Raw genomic sequence first — 16,392 nt, 5'->3', positions numbered from 1 at the left:
CATGTATGTGTCGGACCATAGGCTATTATAATAGGTTATTTTTATACCCACATCTTTAGTGTTGGACTCAAGAGCTTGTAAATGCCATGAGAAGCAGCCAAACCAGCTGAGAAATGTTATGAGGCCAGCTCTCACTGCAGTTACAGAGTCTTGTTACAGCCTAAATGCAGTTGCGAGGCGTTTTCACCCTACAGGGATTAAAACTTGACAAAATACTGAATACTTGTGATTTTAATGCTAATTTTGTTTTAAGGCACTTTTTCAATATTATGCTTTAGGTTTTTGCATAATTAGGAGGCAAATTCCATACTGAAACTACAGAGACAGTTTTGAGATCAGTGAAGAGTTGCAATTAACATCTTACATCTTATCATACGAACAAGTGAGTGGCGTCATATCAGTGCCATCACCAGTGCAGAAAGATGAGGCTCCCAGGTGAACTGGTATTTTCTTGAACAGTTCATAGGTCTATACTAGAGATGTTCCAATACAGATTCCGAAACCAGGTTTTTGTGTATCGGCCGATAGCGAGTACCGATCCAATACTAGATCCAAAAAAGTATATAACATATTTTGCTACTTACCTCTAAGGAAGAGGTGATTGCTATCAATGTTGGCTTGGCTCAGGTTAAACCCTTTGAAAAACAAATACATACATAGAATGAATAAGATATAACTTCTTTCATCATCCAGTTTGGAAGTCATACCTGAAAGAGAACACAAATTAATAAATATAGGCATATACAACAACCATCAAAGCAGAAGACTTGCATACAGTACACATCGCCATTTTAGTTTTGTGACTGTCCAGTGTAAAATATGGTGACATTTTAACCAACTCTGGCTAACGATACACTACCAATGATCACTTCTTCTTTACCACAACAATACTTACCAGTGCTTTGTCACAAACAAATTGTTGCAACACTTTATGTAAACGTTTTAAAATAAAAGCACTCCAGCTTTTCTGTTGACCTAATCCTTTCTTTTGTTTAAAAAGTTTTTTTTTATTGTGAGATACGTGTAGGAGCGGAAGATGCACAGCTTCATAGTGTATAGTACTGGTATTTATTTGAGTAGACATGACTATTTTGAATCACAGGAAATAGTCATATTTGTGGCCATATTCAAGGTAAAGCCTCTATGTAAAAACATTGTGCTGCAGTTGCAGCTCCTCTGCAAAACATATTGTTGAACTGAGAAGCTAAATATTGTGCATTGAACAGATGCTGTATATATGAATTGATATTACTGTGAATATTGCGCATGGAAAAATATAAAGTTGCATAACTGCCTTTCTTTGTGTATATTTATGTTTGTACATTCAGCCTTTAACAGAAATGACAAAAATAGTAAATATGACCCTCATAAGTGATTTTTTTTGGAAGATATCGTGATGGTAGATCTCCGCTTACGCTTAGAAAAAAGGTTGGTGACCACTGCTTTGCATCCGTCTGATGGCAGCAGGTATCTGTCCCGTCTCTAGTGCTTAAAGTGCATAAAACGCTTGAAATGGTGAAATAAGGCTAAATTTGCAACAATGGTTAAGATGTTGAGTTTTTTAAAGACAGAGTACTCAGAGTGCACACTGTCAAGACACTACACAACATTAACACATTTCTAAAATGACGAAGTCGATTAGTAGAGCTTACCTGCCATGTATTTTTGTATAATTAAAAAATCCATTATTTATATTCATAAAAATATATATAAATTGTTAATTTAAATCTATTTGAACAGCAGGATTTTTAATCAGCGTGATGGTATTGTCACAATATAATTCCACTTAGAATTTTACTTATTAAATTTACTAATTCACATATGTGTGCTTAGATAGACTTTGTGTAGAGAGGATGCATTCTGTGCACACACACCCACACAATAAACTTAGATGCACTTCACATCCACATGCATAAATAGTGGCATATTCCCACATGCGTCTTCAAAAAAACAAAGTGGGTGGTGCTGCTGTTGTTTATGCTCACTAGCAGCTACACGAAAACATCAAACATTCTTGTATACACGGGCTGGACGCAGATAAACACGTCATCACACCTACACACCTGATTTGAAATGTGAGGTTATTACAGCACGTGTATAAGCCTGGAGTCCATGCACGCCCTCACTCACACACGTACAGGAAGCATTTTGAACATTTTGAAAAAAATATAACGGCTGCTGAGCGAGTTGTATACATTCACTTTTTCGACACCTTTGCACATTGCAGTGTGTTTATCCCAGTTTCTGTTTAGGTCTATGAACTTGTGATCTATGGCTGTGGTTTAAGTGGTTTTTCCATTCTACATACATCTGAGCCTCCTACACGCTCTAACACACCACACAGGTAAAAAGAAAAATACAGACTTGCAGGTTTTCATCAGCATCTGAGTGAGGATGCATCGATGTAAGAGACAATTTTATTCTTGAGTATGCGTCTTCTCTCACAGTGCACATATAGATAGACGTTATGTTAACCCATAACCTACCAATATAAAAAAAAAATTCCCTTGTGGCAGGAAGCATAATGCTTGTCCTCCCACTCATTTGGTCAAGTTTCTGCCTCAGCTCTCCTCTCACTTGTCTTGGTAATTCATCTACCTTGAAACCTCAGCCAGCCTGAGGCTGAGCGTATTGATCTCCATATGAGTTGGAGAAGCAGCTGCTGAAATCATCCAGTCTGAAATAATAAACGCTGATAGTCACTCTGTTTTTGAACACGTCTTGCCAGCTGTATGTTTATATTTTATGTCTCTAAGGTACTGTAGCTTCACGTTAATAGTCACAGCCAGTAAATATGATTTGAACACTTACAGCCATGATTATGGGGAATTTAAGCAAATTTTTTAAAGTTTGTATACTCGTAAACAGAAATATCTTCTCTGTTTTGTTTATAGCTTTAATAAAAGTTTGTATACCTGCACATATCAGCAAGTATAAACACTGATACAGATGCACATATGTCTGTGAAATGCTCATATTGATATGTCAGTCCGGCTCTAGTTCCCAGTTTGTTTCTCTATTATAGTGTATGTTTCTCACAGTCTGTTCTCTAACTCATCTGCAGGTGGTACCATGGACACCTGTCTGGGCGAGATGCAGAGAAACTGCTCTCAGACAAAGGCAAGGCCGGCAGTTTCCTGGTACGGGAGAGCCAGAGTAAACCGGGCGACTTCGTCCTCTCGGTTCTCACCAATGAGGAGAAACATGAAAACGTGGATCGCAAGACCAAGGTCACACATGTTATGATACGCTACCAGGTGAGGTAACGCAGAACCCCTGACATATACAGAAACTTGCGTTTATTAGGAGTTTTGTTTAAATGGATTAAGACACACCAGAGGGTTCTTTGTTTTAGGCTCTTGAGTGGTGTGGGTTGCAAGCGTAAATTTTGCAACAGTGATGTGTTTTAAAACTAAAACATAGTGTGGATGTAACCTAATAACGCCTCAACTGTCGATGTCTGTCTCCAGCAGGACGGTAAATACGACGTGGGCGGAGGTGAGAGGTTTGACACATTGGCTGATCTGGTGGATCACTACAAGAAAAACCCCATGGTGGAGAAAAGTGGCATTGTAGTGCACCTCAAACAGGTATGGAATTAAAATTTAACATATACAAAAAAACTAAATAATCCAATCTGGTGAATCTTTTGCAAAAAGTACCATGAAGGTGGATGTGTTCCAATATGCTGGTTTAATTCAAACCACACTCAAATGTTATTCTCCTGTTCTTGTTGTTGTGCTTTTTTAAATTTAGATGAATTAATTAGTTTTCTTTTGTGTTGATAAATTTAATTTCCTGTTCCAACATGACAACAACAGCCATTTAATGCCACGAGGATAAACGCAGCCAACATTGAGAACCGGGTACGGGAGCTCAACAAAGTAGCAGACAACTCTGAGAAGCCCAAACAAGGATTCTGGGAAGAATTTGAGGTATGTATCCTCAAAACTGTCAACAACAAAATTATTACTATCAATCATCATTTAAAACCAATATGGGGATATTTATATTTCAGCTAAGAGTGTTGGTCAACATTTTTCAACATCTTTATCAAATGAGATTTCAGTTAAGAGCTGGATGATTTGATTCCTATGTGTTCTTTCAGTTTTTGTCATTTTTGTGCAACTGATACAAATCACAAATGTTATAAATGCGAATATTTTCCATTTTTTGAGTCCATATTAAGCGATGGATTATTAATAGGCTTTTACTGAACCAATACAAGTATTTTACAGTTTGTTTGTCAATAAGATCATATTAACTGATCATTGTCTGGTTGTTGAATTTATACAAAAAAATTAACATTTGTTGCTTGTATGTTTTTACCTCATAGATTATTTGGAAGTCAGGAAAACAGTGCAAACATATTAATGAGTCTATCTGGCTCCATATGTATGACATACAATTGGTTTTAGTTATAACAGTTAATAAAAAAGATCACATATGCATAAACAATTAGTCTATTTTAGTGTTTTTGAAAAGAAAATTCTTCTTCTGAAGTGTGGACCCCAAATACTGACACATGCAGTTTGTATGTTCTTAGACTCAGCGGTGATGCCTAATGACCTCACTAGTAGCAGTCACATTACAGGGGATGTTCTTTTTAGTTACGAACCTCTTTGGAAAATGTGTCATTTTTCTTTACGCTCTCCTTTTTCTTTCTTCATCAACCATCAGGTACTTCAGCAGCAGGAGTGCAAACTGCTGTATCCCCGGAAAGACGGCCAGAAGCCGGAAAACAAGAGTAAAAACAGATACAAGAATATCCTCCCCTGTGAGTCAAGCAGCAACCTGACATTTCCTGTCTCTCCAACTTCCTGTGGAAACAGTGACACAAATATACGACAGACCCTATAGAGGCCTCCGCTAAGTGTCAAGATTTGGTTTTGATAACTCACAGCCTATCATTTGACATTAGACTTGAAAAAGGTGAACATTTTGTTGTGCAGTAATGACGGTTTGACTTTGTTTTGTTCAGTCGACACAACTCGTGTTGAACTCAGGGAAATGGATCCAGATATTCCTGGGTCAGATTACATCAATGCCAACTACATCAGAGTGAGTCTTTTCAGATTCATACAAACCTTGTATCAACACCTATGCTCGATTGATAACATTAATACACAGCATTCAGCAAAGCCTCAATATAAGTGGAATTAAAGGGGAGCTTCATCTTTAAAAAGAAATTTGAAATAAGGTTTAGTTCAGCATCAATTGAAAACTTCAAATTTATCAGTCAATGTAGATAATGTCTCAAAAAGAAACTCCCTTTGTTAGTAGCAGCACTTCATTTAGTTTTTTTTATATTAATTGTGAAATATTTTTTATATTTCTGTATATTTTACTTTATCATCATTGCATTTTCTGTGAGAATAGGATTCTAAGGTCTCAGAGCAAAACTACTACATTAACTGTATGTGCTGTACAGAGTCTGCATGAAGAGGGACGCCACGTGGACGACTGCAAAGTCTTCATCGCCACCCAGGGGTGCCTACAAAACACAGTCAATGACTTCTGGAAGATGGTGTATCAGGAGAATACACACGTCATTGTCATGACCACGAAGGAGATAGAGCGAGGGCGGGTGAGTGTTTTGCTTAAACATAGAGAAAATAGTCAGTAAGCTAGTGGAGATAAATGGTGTGAAATGCGTCTGTCTTTTATATTGGTTAACTTGGAAGGTAATTCATAAAGTAAAAATTGTTTTTCTCACGTTGTTTCAATAATCCACTGCTTTGAGCTGATTGATTATTGATTATTTGTAATGATGGAGATCTGTGATCCGTGGTGGGTGTTTTGTAATCGGACACTTAATATTTCATTGTGAGAGCGGGAGTGAAATAACCCAAATCTAAAACACAACATGTTAAAAATCAAGCAGTGAACAAATGGAGAAGGTGCTTTCACCACCTTTAACAAGTGAAAGAACATTACAGGGCTGATAAAATCAGCTGTGTTGACACTGGTACATTACAGATTTAGCCCATTTCTCTTGGTTAACTGTGTTGCCATCAACCATTTTGTTCTTCATTTTCAGATGAAAGAGTGCACTAGATATAATTATCTGATTCTAACAGAGATGGGTGGATATGCCTAGTAGGGATGATGGTGTGTGTGTGGGGGGGGGAGGGGAGAGAGCGAGACGGCTGACAAGGATAGTATGACAGTTAAGCTGATTGGAAAGCTGCTTGAGATGAGCTGATTCTTTAGATTGTCTAATGCTTGTCACCCTCCCTCTGCTCTCTCTCTATCTCTCTCTCACTACTTCCTCTGTTTCAGAACAAATGTGTGTGCTACTGGCCGGACCTCCACGCCACTAAGGAGTTTGGGAAGGTGCTAGTGAGGAACATGGATGAGCAGTCAGCGCAAGACTACATCCTGAGGAAGCTGGAGGTGACCCGACTGGACCGGGTAGGAAGAACTGTGTTCTCAGTCAGCGCTGACCCACTGACCTGGGGTCAGATTATCTTACACCTCACTCACTCACACACACGCACACACACACACACACACTCAATCCTCTAGCACGTGCTTGAGCTTACAGGAGGTTTGACTCTATGGCCCTGAAGAATACAAGAAGCAGATTCAGAAATAGTAGAAAGTAAAAGCTCACCCAAGCTTTTATAAATCCTTATAGAGGTTTTCTTACACTGAAGCTTTAGATAATAAAAACCTTGATTTAGTGCTGTTCATTTATACCTGAAAATAATAGTTAAATAATAGTAAATAAAAGGCTGTTTTTTTTTTTACCACTGATCAGAGCAGTGATCCTTAATTTGGTTGAACATGGAGGAATTTAAAATGGTATGTAACTTGAGGATACCCAGTCTTGTTGTAGTTAGTGTGCAGATGTAATATCCTGTATATTTCTATTCAAAATCCTGTATTCTACTCAAAACTACAATGGTGGAGCTCAGTCTACTAAGCCTGTCTGAGAACAACCTGGCAAAATGTCTCCACAGACTGCCCCCAAGTGATGCCTCAGTCAAACCATAATGTTTGTGTGTTGGACAAACACAGTTGAGCTGAAGTAAATCCACCATCACTTATTCTCTGAGATATTGTAGTTAATCAAGGTTACTGTCAAGCAGGAGACAGAAGCAGACAGAGAAGTCTACCCAAGCTCCTTGCCACTGACTGTTTATAGTAACGGCTCCCGGCTGCTTTAATCCTCCGTTCTGATCCTAATCATTAATTCCTGAGTCCACTGTAAGAAATGAGGAACAATCCGCACTTTGCACAAAAGCATAGTCCTGCATTCAGGGATACTGATTAGTGCTGGTGTATCTGCAGTGTGGCAGACTACCAGAGATTATTCCTCCATCACAGTGCAGCAGTTAACATAGTTCAAGTGAGCACATAGACCTTTTTTACTGGTTATCGATGTGAAAAATACCTACTTGAATTGCCTGAATCAAACTGCTGAAGAATCATATTAGCTTTTCTGGACTTCACAGTGTATCTCTGTGTGGAAAAGGATTGTAGACGTTGTGTTGTCTTACAGTGAGGCTCTCTGTTTTGATGAACCCTGAGGAGACAGAATGGAGACAAAAGAGATAAGAAAACAACGAGTATGTGTGTAATGAAAAATGAAAAATTGGAACACCTCTTCAAATCATTTTTTTTGTTGTGTCTTCGTTATAGAAGGAGCCTCTGAGGTACATCTGGCACTATCAGTATCTGAGCTGGCCCGACCACGGGGTACCCAACGAGCCTGGCGGTGTGCTCTGGTTCCTAGAGGAGGTCAACCGCACTCAGAGCACCATTCCAGACACTGGACCCATTGTTGTCCATTGCAGGTACAACCAGGAGGGACGGAGGGACACTTTTTATATTATGTTGCTTGGAAGACAGTGGTGGGGCCTTAACGTAAATATTGCTCAGTCGGGTCGAGAGAATAAGTGAGATGATCTACTAACACAGTTTTATTATCAGATATCAACAACAGTAATTAGAATTCCATCTTGTGTGCACTCCTTTGAACACCCATGCACACACATAGGGCTGATAGCCTTAAAGACATGAGGGCAGCTTTACTATATTACATAAAACAAGTCCTGGTGAGGACATTCACAACATTAGACAATAAAGTAGCTTTAGGCAAAGCTCTGTAGGTTGCAATTGTCTTTTTGATGTTTGTAGCAGACAGAGAGGGAAAAGAAGAGAACAAATCAGGGGACTTAATAAAATATAATACAACTCACTAAACATAACAAACATCTACATAAAGAGAAGAAAACAAGGGAAAAAGAAAACTAACTATTCTAAGACCCACACAAAACACAAGGTGGCACTCTCCTCTTAACTAATGTGTTGAACAGAAATTGAACCTGCGTGTAATGTAAGGAGGATTACCATTCACCTTGTCTTTCTCCTCACAACTGATAGAGTTATCCAGTTTCACTTATCAAGTTAAAACACACATTATGTCCTTTGTTTGGTGCAAGATATTATAAGATTATTTTACACAGACAATTAACTGGCTGGAATTGACATGAATTTATGAAATTTAAATTTGATGAAATGTGCTTTGAATTGATCAGTGATGTGCACTTTAATTAAGTTTGAAAATTGTGTCTTTGTTACAGCAACAGGTCTTCACAGAGTTGGCAAAGATTTTCTCTCATCACATAAAGCTGGTCCTCTCTAGTACAAACACAATGGCTCTTAATTACACTTAATCCTTGTGTTGCCACTTGAACTGAAACGTTTTGAAGCAGCACAATTTGTTGTTGCTCTGCTGTGGTCAGGGCGTCCACCTCGTCTTGACAGAAAAGACCAGAGTTATAATTTCTGATTTGGTTTAAAAAAGCTGAGAAATGTCAATATTTTCATATCATTTTCATGTCAGATGTCACACAGATTTAGTTCATCATGAATGAATTCCTGCTGGATTGACAGATGTCTAAATATTTTTGATGTTTTGCTGTCAGCAAGCATTCACTGATGTATTTCACGTTCACAGCAGACATGTTTGGTTGCTAATATACCAGATTTGTCCATTAGATGTGAATAGAAAAGCCCAGTCTCGCTCCATGTCTCTCACAATACCCAGCCACCAAAACATGTTGTTCAAACGTGATGACCGAGCGACAGAAAACATCTGACTCATTCACTGATCAGTGGGCTGTTGATAAATGAATGTTGTTATTGTGGGGAGAATAACTTTGAGTTCTCAGAGTGATCTAACAGCATTTTTATATTTGACGCAACAACAAGCCTCTTTATTTCTGGTTCCAACTTACAATTCACCACCGTAAACTTTACTTGCATCGACATGTAGGTTTTGCGAAAACCCTTCTGCTCTTGATCCTAATGAAACATGTTGATAACTATAAAATTATAAAAAAATTTGCCTTGATATTTTTTTTTTAGGGTTTTGATTACACATGGTTTGACTTTTCACTCTGTTGTTCCCACAGTGCAGGCATCGGCAGGACAGGCACCATTATCGTTGTTGACATTCTCATCGATATTATTAACCGCCAAGGTACGACTCTTAGATATAAAAGTAACACAATTGACTTTTTATTTTTCTTTGAAAGTTTGGGCTCATTCCTGTGTGTGTGTGTGTGTGTGTGTGTGTGTGTGTGTGTGTGTGTGTGTGTGTGTGTGTGTGTGTGTTCTAGGTCTAGATTGTGACATCGATATCCCTAAGACCATCCAGAGGGTACGGCAGCAGAGGTCGGGCATGGTGCAGACAGAGGCCCAGTATAAGTTCATCTACATGGCTGTGCAGCAGCACATAGAAACGGCTCAGAAGAGACTGGAGGAGGAGCAGGTACTCCACTGCATTTTAAATCAAACATCTATGGTGACTTTAGATTGAGGACAAAACACTTTTTTGGCACAGTAATGAAGGCTTTAAAACATTTATGTGTTTGATCTCAGAGTGTGAAGGCCGGCAGCATTTGTTATGTCATGACAGGTAGAGCAGTGAAGCAAACAACTATCTCCAAAGGGATGTTCCACTAAATGTGGAACTGTTCAAAGTTTCATTCAGGTCTTGGACTCGCGACAGCTGGTGAGGTCTTTGCGAAGGATCTTGTCTTTTAAACTGAGGCTGCATCCACACGACCACGTCCTAGTTCTAGTTTTAAAATGCATCATTGCTGCTATGTTTACACCTGCCACCCACACTACTAGAGTGCCTAAAAGAGAAAAGTTTGGAAACGCTGCTGGCCCAGTCTTAGTTTGAAAACTAAACTAAGACGGGCAAAAAACAGAGATGTTTGGAAACAATGATGCAGTCGTCCACATTGGCTTCATTATGCGGTCTTATCAGTCATGACTTGACTACCAGCAGTGTTAAGATGACAGAAACACAAATTGCCAGTTACAGCTCCTTTCGTCTGACTTTTCACAATTGTTGTTTCTCGTTCATAATATTTTCTGTAACTGAGCAGCCAAATTCAGAGTAGACAATCTACTTCCTGTATACATCGGCATGCACATTTGCAGTATACGTGAAAAGTCACGTGATAAACTTTTTCAGGTGGGTTAGTATGGACAGGTATTATTACTGATATAGAGCTACAACGCTCATGTGGACAGTTATAGTGTGTAACATGGGTTGTAGCCTGAATCGGACTCATTCACTCATGTTGATGCTTTGCAGAGAAATAAGTTGAAGGAGAGGGAATATTCCAATATCAAATATCCCCAGATGACCAACTCAAGATCCAAACCCAGCATGGCATCCTCACGCTCGTCTTCTGTGTAAGTATAACTCCTACTGTACAGTGGGGATGGTTAAGCAGCCAATTATTTGATTGATAAACAGGATCACAGAACAATATTAGAGAATGGATTAAACAGGGAATCTGAAAAGTACTGAAAAGTCCAATGATGTGTCTAAAAAAAGAGAGGCCTTAAAATGTATTGATTACAAACGTATTTTTTTCCTGGCCTGCCAGTAATGGTGTCGTATATGGTGTTGTATGTGATGGCAGGCTGTTGAGAAATAAACGTATATATCATAGGTACAAATATACAGTATAAATTAAAAGGAGGATTGATGCAACAGTGGGAAGCTTGTCGTCTCATTATGGACAATGTTCCATTCAGCAAAAACTTAAATGAGACAAACTTGAATGAATTAATCCTTTTTTCACTGTTGGATCCATCTGCCGATTTTCTACTGCTTACCTAGATCCAGAGTGAATTCATTTAATTAATCATATCATTAGGAGTCATTTTTGAATACTGTTGGGAAGTACTGGAAATAATCATGAATATAATTATTAATAATTCATGGCCATAACTGTGTCTTAATTCAGAGGCTGCATAGTTCAGAAGGACGCAGTCTACACGGCCCAATAAGACCGCTTCCTTTGTGGGCCACGTAGACCACGAAAGCCCAACTGATATAAGACCGTTTTTCGGGAATAAAGCTTTCTATGATCAACATCACCAGCTCGTTCCGCCTTTATTGCTGTTGCTGAGCAACAGAGCTGAAGTTGGACATGGCGAGCAAGTTTTAATGCCCCTTGATTTGAACATATGTAACAATCGGTTGGGTTGAAGTGTGATACTCAAGCATTTAAAAAACGATTAATTAATCCAGGGATAGTTTGGGCCGGGAAGGATCCGCTCCTTGGAGCCTTCGTTTCTTGAGGAGCCTTCGAAATGGGACAATCTAGTCACGGCACTGTAACGCAATTGGTCTTCAAACGCACCCTCCAAAGAATGCAGCCTCTGAATTTAGTCACGGCTCATATCATCCTTTTTGGTTCTCCATCATACTTTCACCATGAAACTGGAATTAAATTTAACTTTATGTGAGATTAAGGAGTCTCAAATTCAGCCTGGTGAATCTGAAGACACCCTGATAAAGTTGTTAATTTGTTTTCTCTGTGAATATTTTCTCTCTTGTTGTAGGATGACAAATGATGATTCGTCGAGTGTGTACGAGAACATAAACTTTAAAAGCCCTCAGACGTCTTTTAGCAGTAACACCAGGAGGTAAAACTGTCGGAACGTCCACATTTCTCTGTCTGCCTCTTTGTAAGTATTTCATTCATTTACTATGTTGGAATATCAGTTTGGGCTTTGACAGAACACATTCAGGCACTGTTGTTGAAAACTAGCGGCTGGTTTGGGTATTTTTCTACTGCAAATATGAACAAATTTGTCAGAGCATCATCTTACCTGGTTTGTATTTTTTAAGAGTAGTAGGAGTGTTGCTGGTACATGTTGGATCCCATTAGGTGTTCTATAGCTTTTGTTGGAATAATATGAGCCAATATTCGGTCTAAAATGAAGGCTTGTGTAAATGTATGACAGAAACTGAAATCTGGACTAAAATCGAAAATCATCGTGCTGTTAAAACTTCTCCATCGTTTGAAGACAGCTCAGTATCTTCTAGTGAATCAAATGAATTTTCCTCATGTAAGTAGATGAGTAATATTCTCCTACTTTCAAGGTTTGAATTATAGGGGGGCTGGGAGCATCTGAGCTTCCTTAAGAAAAGAAAACCTGACCTCCCCCTAAAGCAACAAAAGATTCAATTTATGTTCCATTTATAATCAACCTCAGTTCTCCCAGTCTCATTCATTTTTCGCTCACGGTGATTAATAGAACAGACAAGGAATCCAGCAGCGTTAAAGTGAGTGAATCATGGCTGTAGTTTGGGGTCATCAGCAGAAGACACAAGGGAACAGATTTAATTATCAGTGAATGTATTTTAAACTGCATGTCGTTCATTTTCCCCTTTTAGTTTGTCTGGAGTTGAAAATGAATCTAAACAGATATTTTGTAAGAATTTCCCCCCAAAAATGGCAAATATTAATATCTTAGTTGCTCTGTTTATTTTTATTTGTCCACACACATGACAGCCGAAGCCAGAGGCCCTGTACATTTGTGTTGTCTGTCCCACTCTTGTGAATGCGATAGCTCAGAAATGCCATCAGGGAATTCCTGTAAATTTGGTATAAAGATAAAACTGGTCAAAGGTAAATTTTCAAGGTCAAAACGTGTTCTGGCTCTTGTGAATGTTCAATTGGACTCGAGGATGAACTGATTAGAATGTGTCTTTATTACATATATCATACAAGTCTGGACCATAGACTGTAAATAAAGATGGACGACATGACCCCAAAAGTGAAGCCAAAGTGTCCCTTTCGCCACCTGGTGGCTGGTTGCAGTATAGGTCATAACCCCTTCTCCTCCATGTTAGCTGATGGGACATGGATCAAAGATGGTCATTTTAGGTAGTTCTTATTACACTGATGTTTGTTCAAATCATAATTGTTCCAGTAAGTTGGGTTTTAATTAGTTATTCGATGATAAGGGGGAGATGTCATGATTGACAGCTGAAAGTCAAGATTGTCAAGACTCAAGACTGGCTGAGTGTGTGTATCCACGAGACCTCACCACCAAGCATCCTTTCCCCGATCACTACTGAACAGTAATGTGCAAGATGGCGGCGTTCTGATCTGGGATATTTACGATAGAGAGTGGGATGAAGTGGAGAAGTAATAGACCATAGACTGCAACTTTATTTACAGTCTATGGTCTGGACAGCTACAGGTGTAAACTGCAACTTGACTGGTTGGTTACTTAAAGTGACACCAGTTAACTCAACTTGTCTGTGTTTGTGTGCTTCAGTTTCAGCTGAGGTGTCGCTTCGTTAGCGCCTGAAAATCCCTCACAGGGAGGAGGGAGCGTGGTGCTCGGAATACACCGCACAACTGTGGACCCTGCCTGGGCTGCAGGTGGCGCTCTCCGGCTGCCGTCCTGCTGACTCTCTCTGTCTGGAGTAAAACCTCAACCTCCGTGGAGAGGAGGACTCTATAGCATAGTGCCTGCGCTCAGGGCCTCTCTGTCCTCCTTCGTCTCTCTCCCTTTTCGCTCCAGCCTCCAAAGCTTCTCCCTCTCCTAACCAGCAGAAGTGCCTTGACACAGGATGTGTCTGTAATCTATTCTCCCCAAAACCTGCTGTCAAATCTGCACTGTAACTGTTTTCCGAACCCTGGAAACCCAACGTGACATTAAGAAACAACCAGTTTTTCCTCAGGATGACGGATATTGAACATGGAGCTTGCCCTTGGCCTGACATGAACAGAGCTGTACGAGACCCACGAAGAGGTCAAAGCTGAGCAGTTTGTCCGCTTGTTCACAGAAACCACTCTGTTCTCTCTCTCTCTCTCTCTCTCTCTCTCTCTCTCTCTCTCTCGCTCGCTCTCTCTCTCTTTCCCTGTCTTTTGTGGTTGTTGTTTGAACTCGAAGCTAAGACTGTTTTCGCTGCGTTCTGCCACTCCAGCTGTGTTGGTTATTAAGGTGGCCGCTGAGTGATAGCGAGGGCAATTACATAACACAGGATGCTGAAGCACATGAAGGGCAAGCAAACTCCTTCTTATAAGATACAAATAATTTCTCATTTTAATTTGCGGTGTAAAAGTGGACTATTTGATTTTAAATTTTTTTATTTGTCAGAGTGTTGTGAAAGAGTTGAAAGAAACTTCCTGTGCTGTTGCAAATCAGCAAATTTAGTCATTTAGTCAAGTACTGTCGGTCCTGTGAACGTGACCTCCAGTGGTCCGCTTCTTTTCATTACTTCTTGATGCCGTTGGTATCATGGTTGTGTAACATATGAGATGTTTATTTTTTAAATATAATTATATTTATAAAAGAGCTTAATGGTGGAAGAGATCATATTTAAGCACAATTGTCTAAGCAGCAGCCCAAAGCGCTAATTTACATTTTTATCATGATAGTATTTTGAAGTCCACATTTGACAGGAAACGGGGTTGAGAGGATTCCTGAACGGGTTGTTGGAGGTGAGCTCGGCCGACCGCCGTCTCTCTGCCTCATTTGTCTGGCCGTTCTCGTTAATCAGCAGGTCTGATGCAGTTCAACATCTGTCGGGGAGATCGTCACAAGGAGATAAGGCAAAGGGGACGATTACAGTGGGCCAGATGGCCATCTGCCCGAGATTGAAGAATAGATTTGTCTCCAAAAAGTAATTTAGAAGATGGCTGTAATCCAAGCTTGATGATAGCTGAGTGACGTCACTGATGTGATAAGGAAGACGGGGGCATTGCAGAGCACTCAGCCCCCTGTGCTGTCTGGCAGATTGTCTGCTATTTTTAGCCTCCAGGATCAGCACCAAAATATCCCAGTGAAGTAGTCACGTTGGCGACATCTGGCCCAGCTCGTTTAAAATCTAATGACTTAATGGTCTGCAGGAAAAAAACGATCGGTAATAATGATGAAGTGTTCAGTCTACCCTCATGAAAAGAAACTAGGAGTGAGTGACAACTGTTGGTGGTGTTTGTGATCCAGCCATTCCTCTTCCTCCACCAGCTCACCTGCTCAACAACACACACTCAATCATGAATTATTATTATTATTATTATTATTATTATTATTATTATTATTATTATTATTATTATTATTATTATTATATTATGAGTTTCTATAGCTGTGGCTCATGACTCTTCATAGACGTTAAAATATAGAGTGATCAGTGCTCGTTGAATAAGTCTGTAATTTGACTCAGTCGACCTTGTGCAGTACATAACCAGCGTTCATCATATCATTGGAACAGATTCCTTTTATTAAGCTTCTACTACATCAGTAGAAGAACAACACAAATGTGTTTCTCATCACCTCACAAATATCTTGTGATTTTTGCCACTCAACTGTTTCTGGTTTGAAACTTTCCCTGTGATAAGTTATTGCCCTTTTAATTTAATGGTGGATTCATTATGTTAATAAAAGCTATGTTTTATGAAACGGCATTGCTGCCCTGTGTCAGTGAAGGCACACACACACACACACACACTTGATGAATTGATTTGAACTTTGGGGTTTTTCCTTTGTCCTTTTCCAGTCTGAACTGTGATCTTGATCTGATGAATGACAAATGACTTTAGTGGTGTTGTTATTTTCTGTGTTTCTGTTTGTTTGTTTGTTTTTGTATTTCACTCTGCCTCTCTGGTTAAATTGTGATATGGTGAAACATCAATACTTGAAAGTGTGAAACTGCAGAATCTTTGGCCTCAGGCTGTGTCTGGACGTCAATTGTGTGTTGAAGTATTTTTGTCAGTGCACAGACTTTTTGCCATCAGTGTTGTTTTATTATGTTTGATTATTTTCTTTTTTTTCAAATAGTACATTTCTAATTGATTGTTTTATCCATTCTTTCATTTTGTATTGTGTGTCATTAATATTATTATTATTGTGATTTAGCATTGATAAGTACATTGTGGCCCTGAGTTGATCCGGTGTGCATGGAGGTGTGCAGTAGTGATGCTGTGTTGTTTTTTTCTGCTTGTCCTCGTGCATTTACTTGAACAAAATGTTGATAGGGTTTATTTTTGTTTGTTTGTTTGTTTTATTTTGATTCCTTGCTCTTGTGTTGGAGGCAGAATGGCTGAAGTGAAT

At 39.3% G+C, this 16,392-nt stretch overlaps 1 protein-coding gene across 2 annotated transcripts in view; it reads left to right on the top strand.

Annotated features, from left to right (window-relative positions):
* ptpn11b (protein tyrosine phosphatase non-receptor type 11b) overlaps nucleotides 1-15,379 on the top strand; it is a 36,660-nt gene extending 21,281 nt beyond the window's left edge. Inside the window, exons 4-16 of one of the 2 annotated variants that reach the window (XM_034591749.1) lie at nucleotides 3,065-3,257; nucleotides 3,474-3,590; nucleotides 3,822-3,935; nucleotides 4,681-4,777; nucleotides 4,982-5,061; nucleotides 5,432-5,587; nucleotides 6,283-6,414; nucleotides 7,648-7,802; nucleotides 9,426-9,493; nucleotides 9,633-9,784; nucleotides 10,622-10,722; nucleotides 11,884-12,009; nucleotides 13,612-15,379. In XM_034591749.1, coding sequence (XP_034447640.1) covers nucleotides 3,065-3,257; nucleotides 3,474-3,590; nucleotides 3,822-3,935; nucleotides 4,681-4,777; nucleotides 4,982-5,061; nucleotides 5,432-5,587; nucleotides 6,283-6,414; nucleotides 7,648-7,802; nucleotides 9,426-9,493; nucleotides 9,633-9,784; nucleotides 10,622-10,722; nucleotides 11,884-11,971 — 1,453 coding nt within the window. In that variant the 3' untranslated portion in view covers nucleotides 11,972-12,009; nucleotides 13,612-15,379. Of the gene's footprint in view, nucleotides 1-3,064; nucleotides 3,258-3,470; nucleotides 3,591-3,821; nucleotides 3,936-4,680; nucleotides 4,778-4,981; nucleotides 5,062-5,431; nucleotides 5,588-6,282; nucleotides 6,415-7,647; nucleotides 7,803-9,425; nucleotides 9,494-9,632; nucleotides 9,785-10,621; nucleotides 10,723-11,883; nucleotides 12,010-13,611 lie in introns of both variants that reach the window. The other variant, XM_034591748.1, reaches the window with a different exon arrangement.
* Nucleotides 15,380-16,392: the final 1,013 nt, after the last annotated feature.

Source organism: Hippoglossus hippoglossus, chromosome 7 (assembly GCF_009819705.1).
Source record: "Hippoglossus hippoglossus isolate fHipHip1 chromosome 7, fHipHip1.pri, whole genome shotgun sequence".
Lineage (NCBI taxonomy): Eukaryota > Metazoa > Chordata > Actinopteri > Pleuronectiformes > Pleuronectidae > Hippoglossus > Hippoglossus hippoglossus.
Note: the sequence above shows the minus strand (reverse complement) of the source record. Positions and strands in the feature narration are given on the sequence as shown.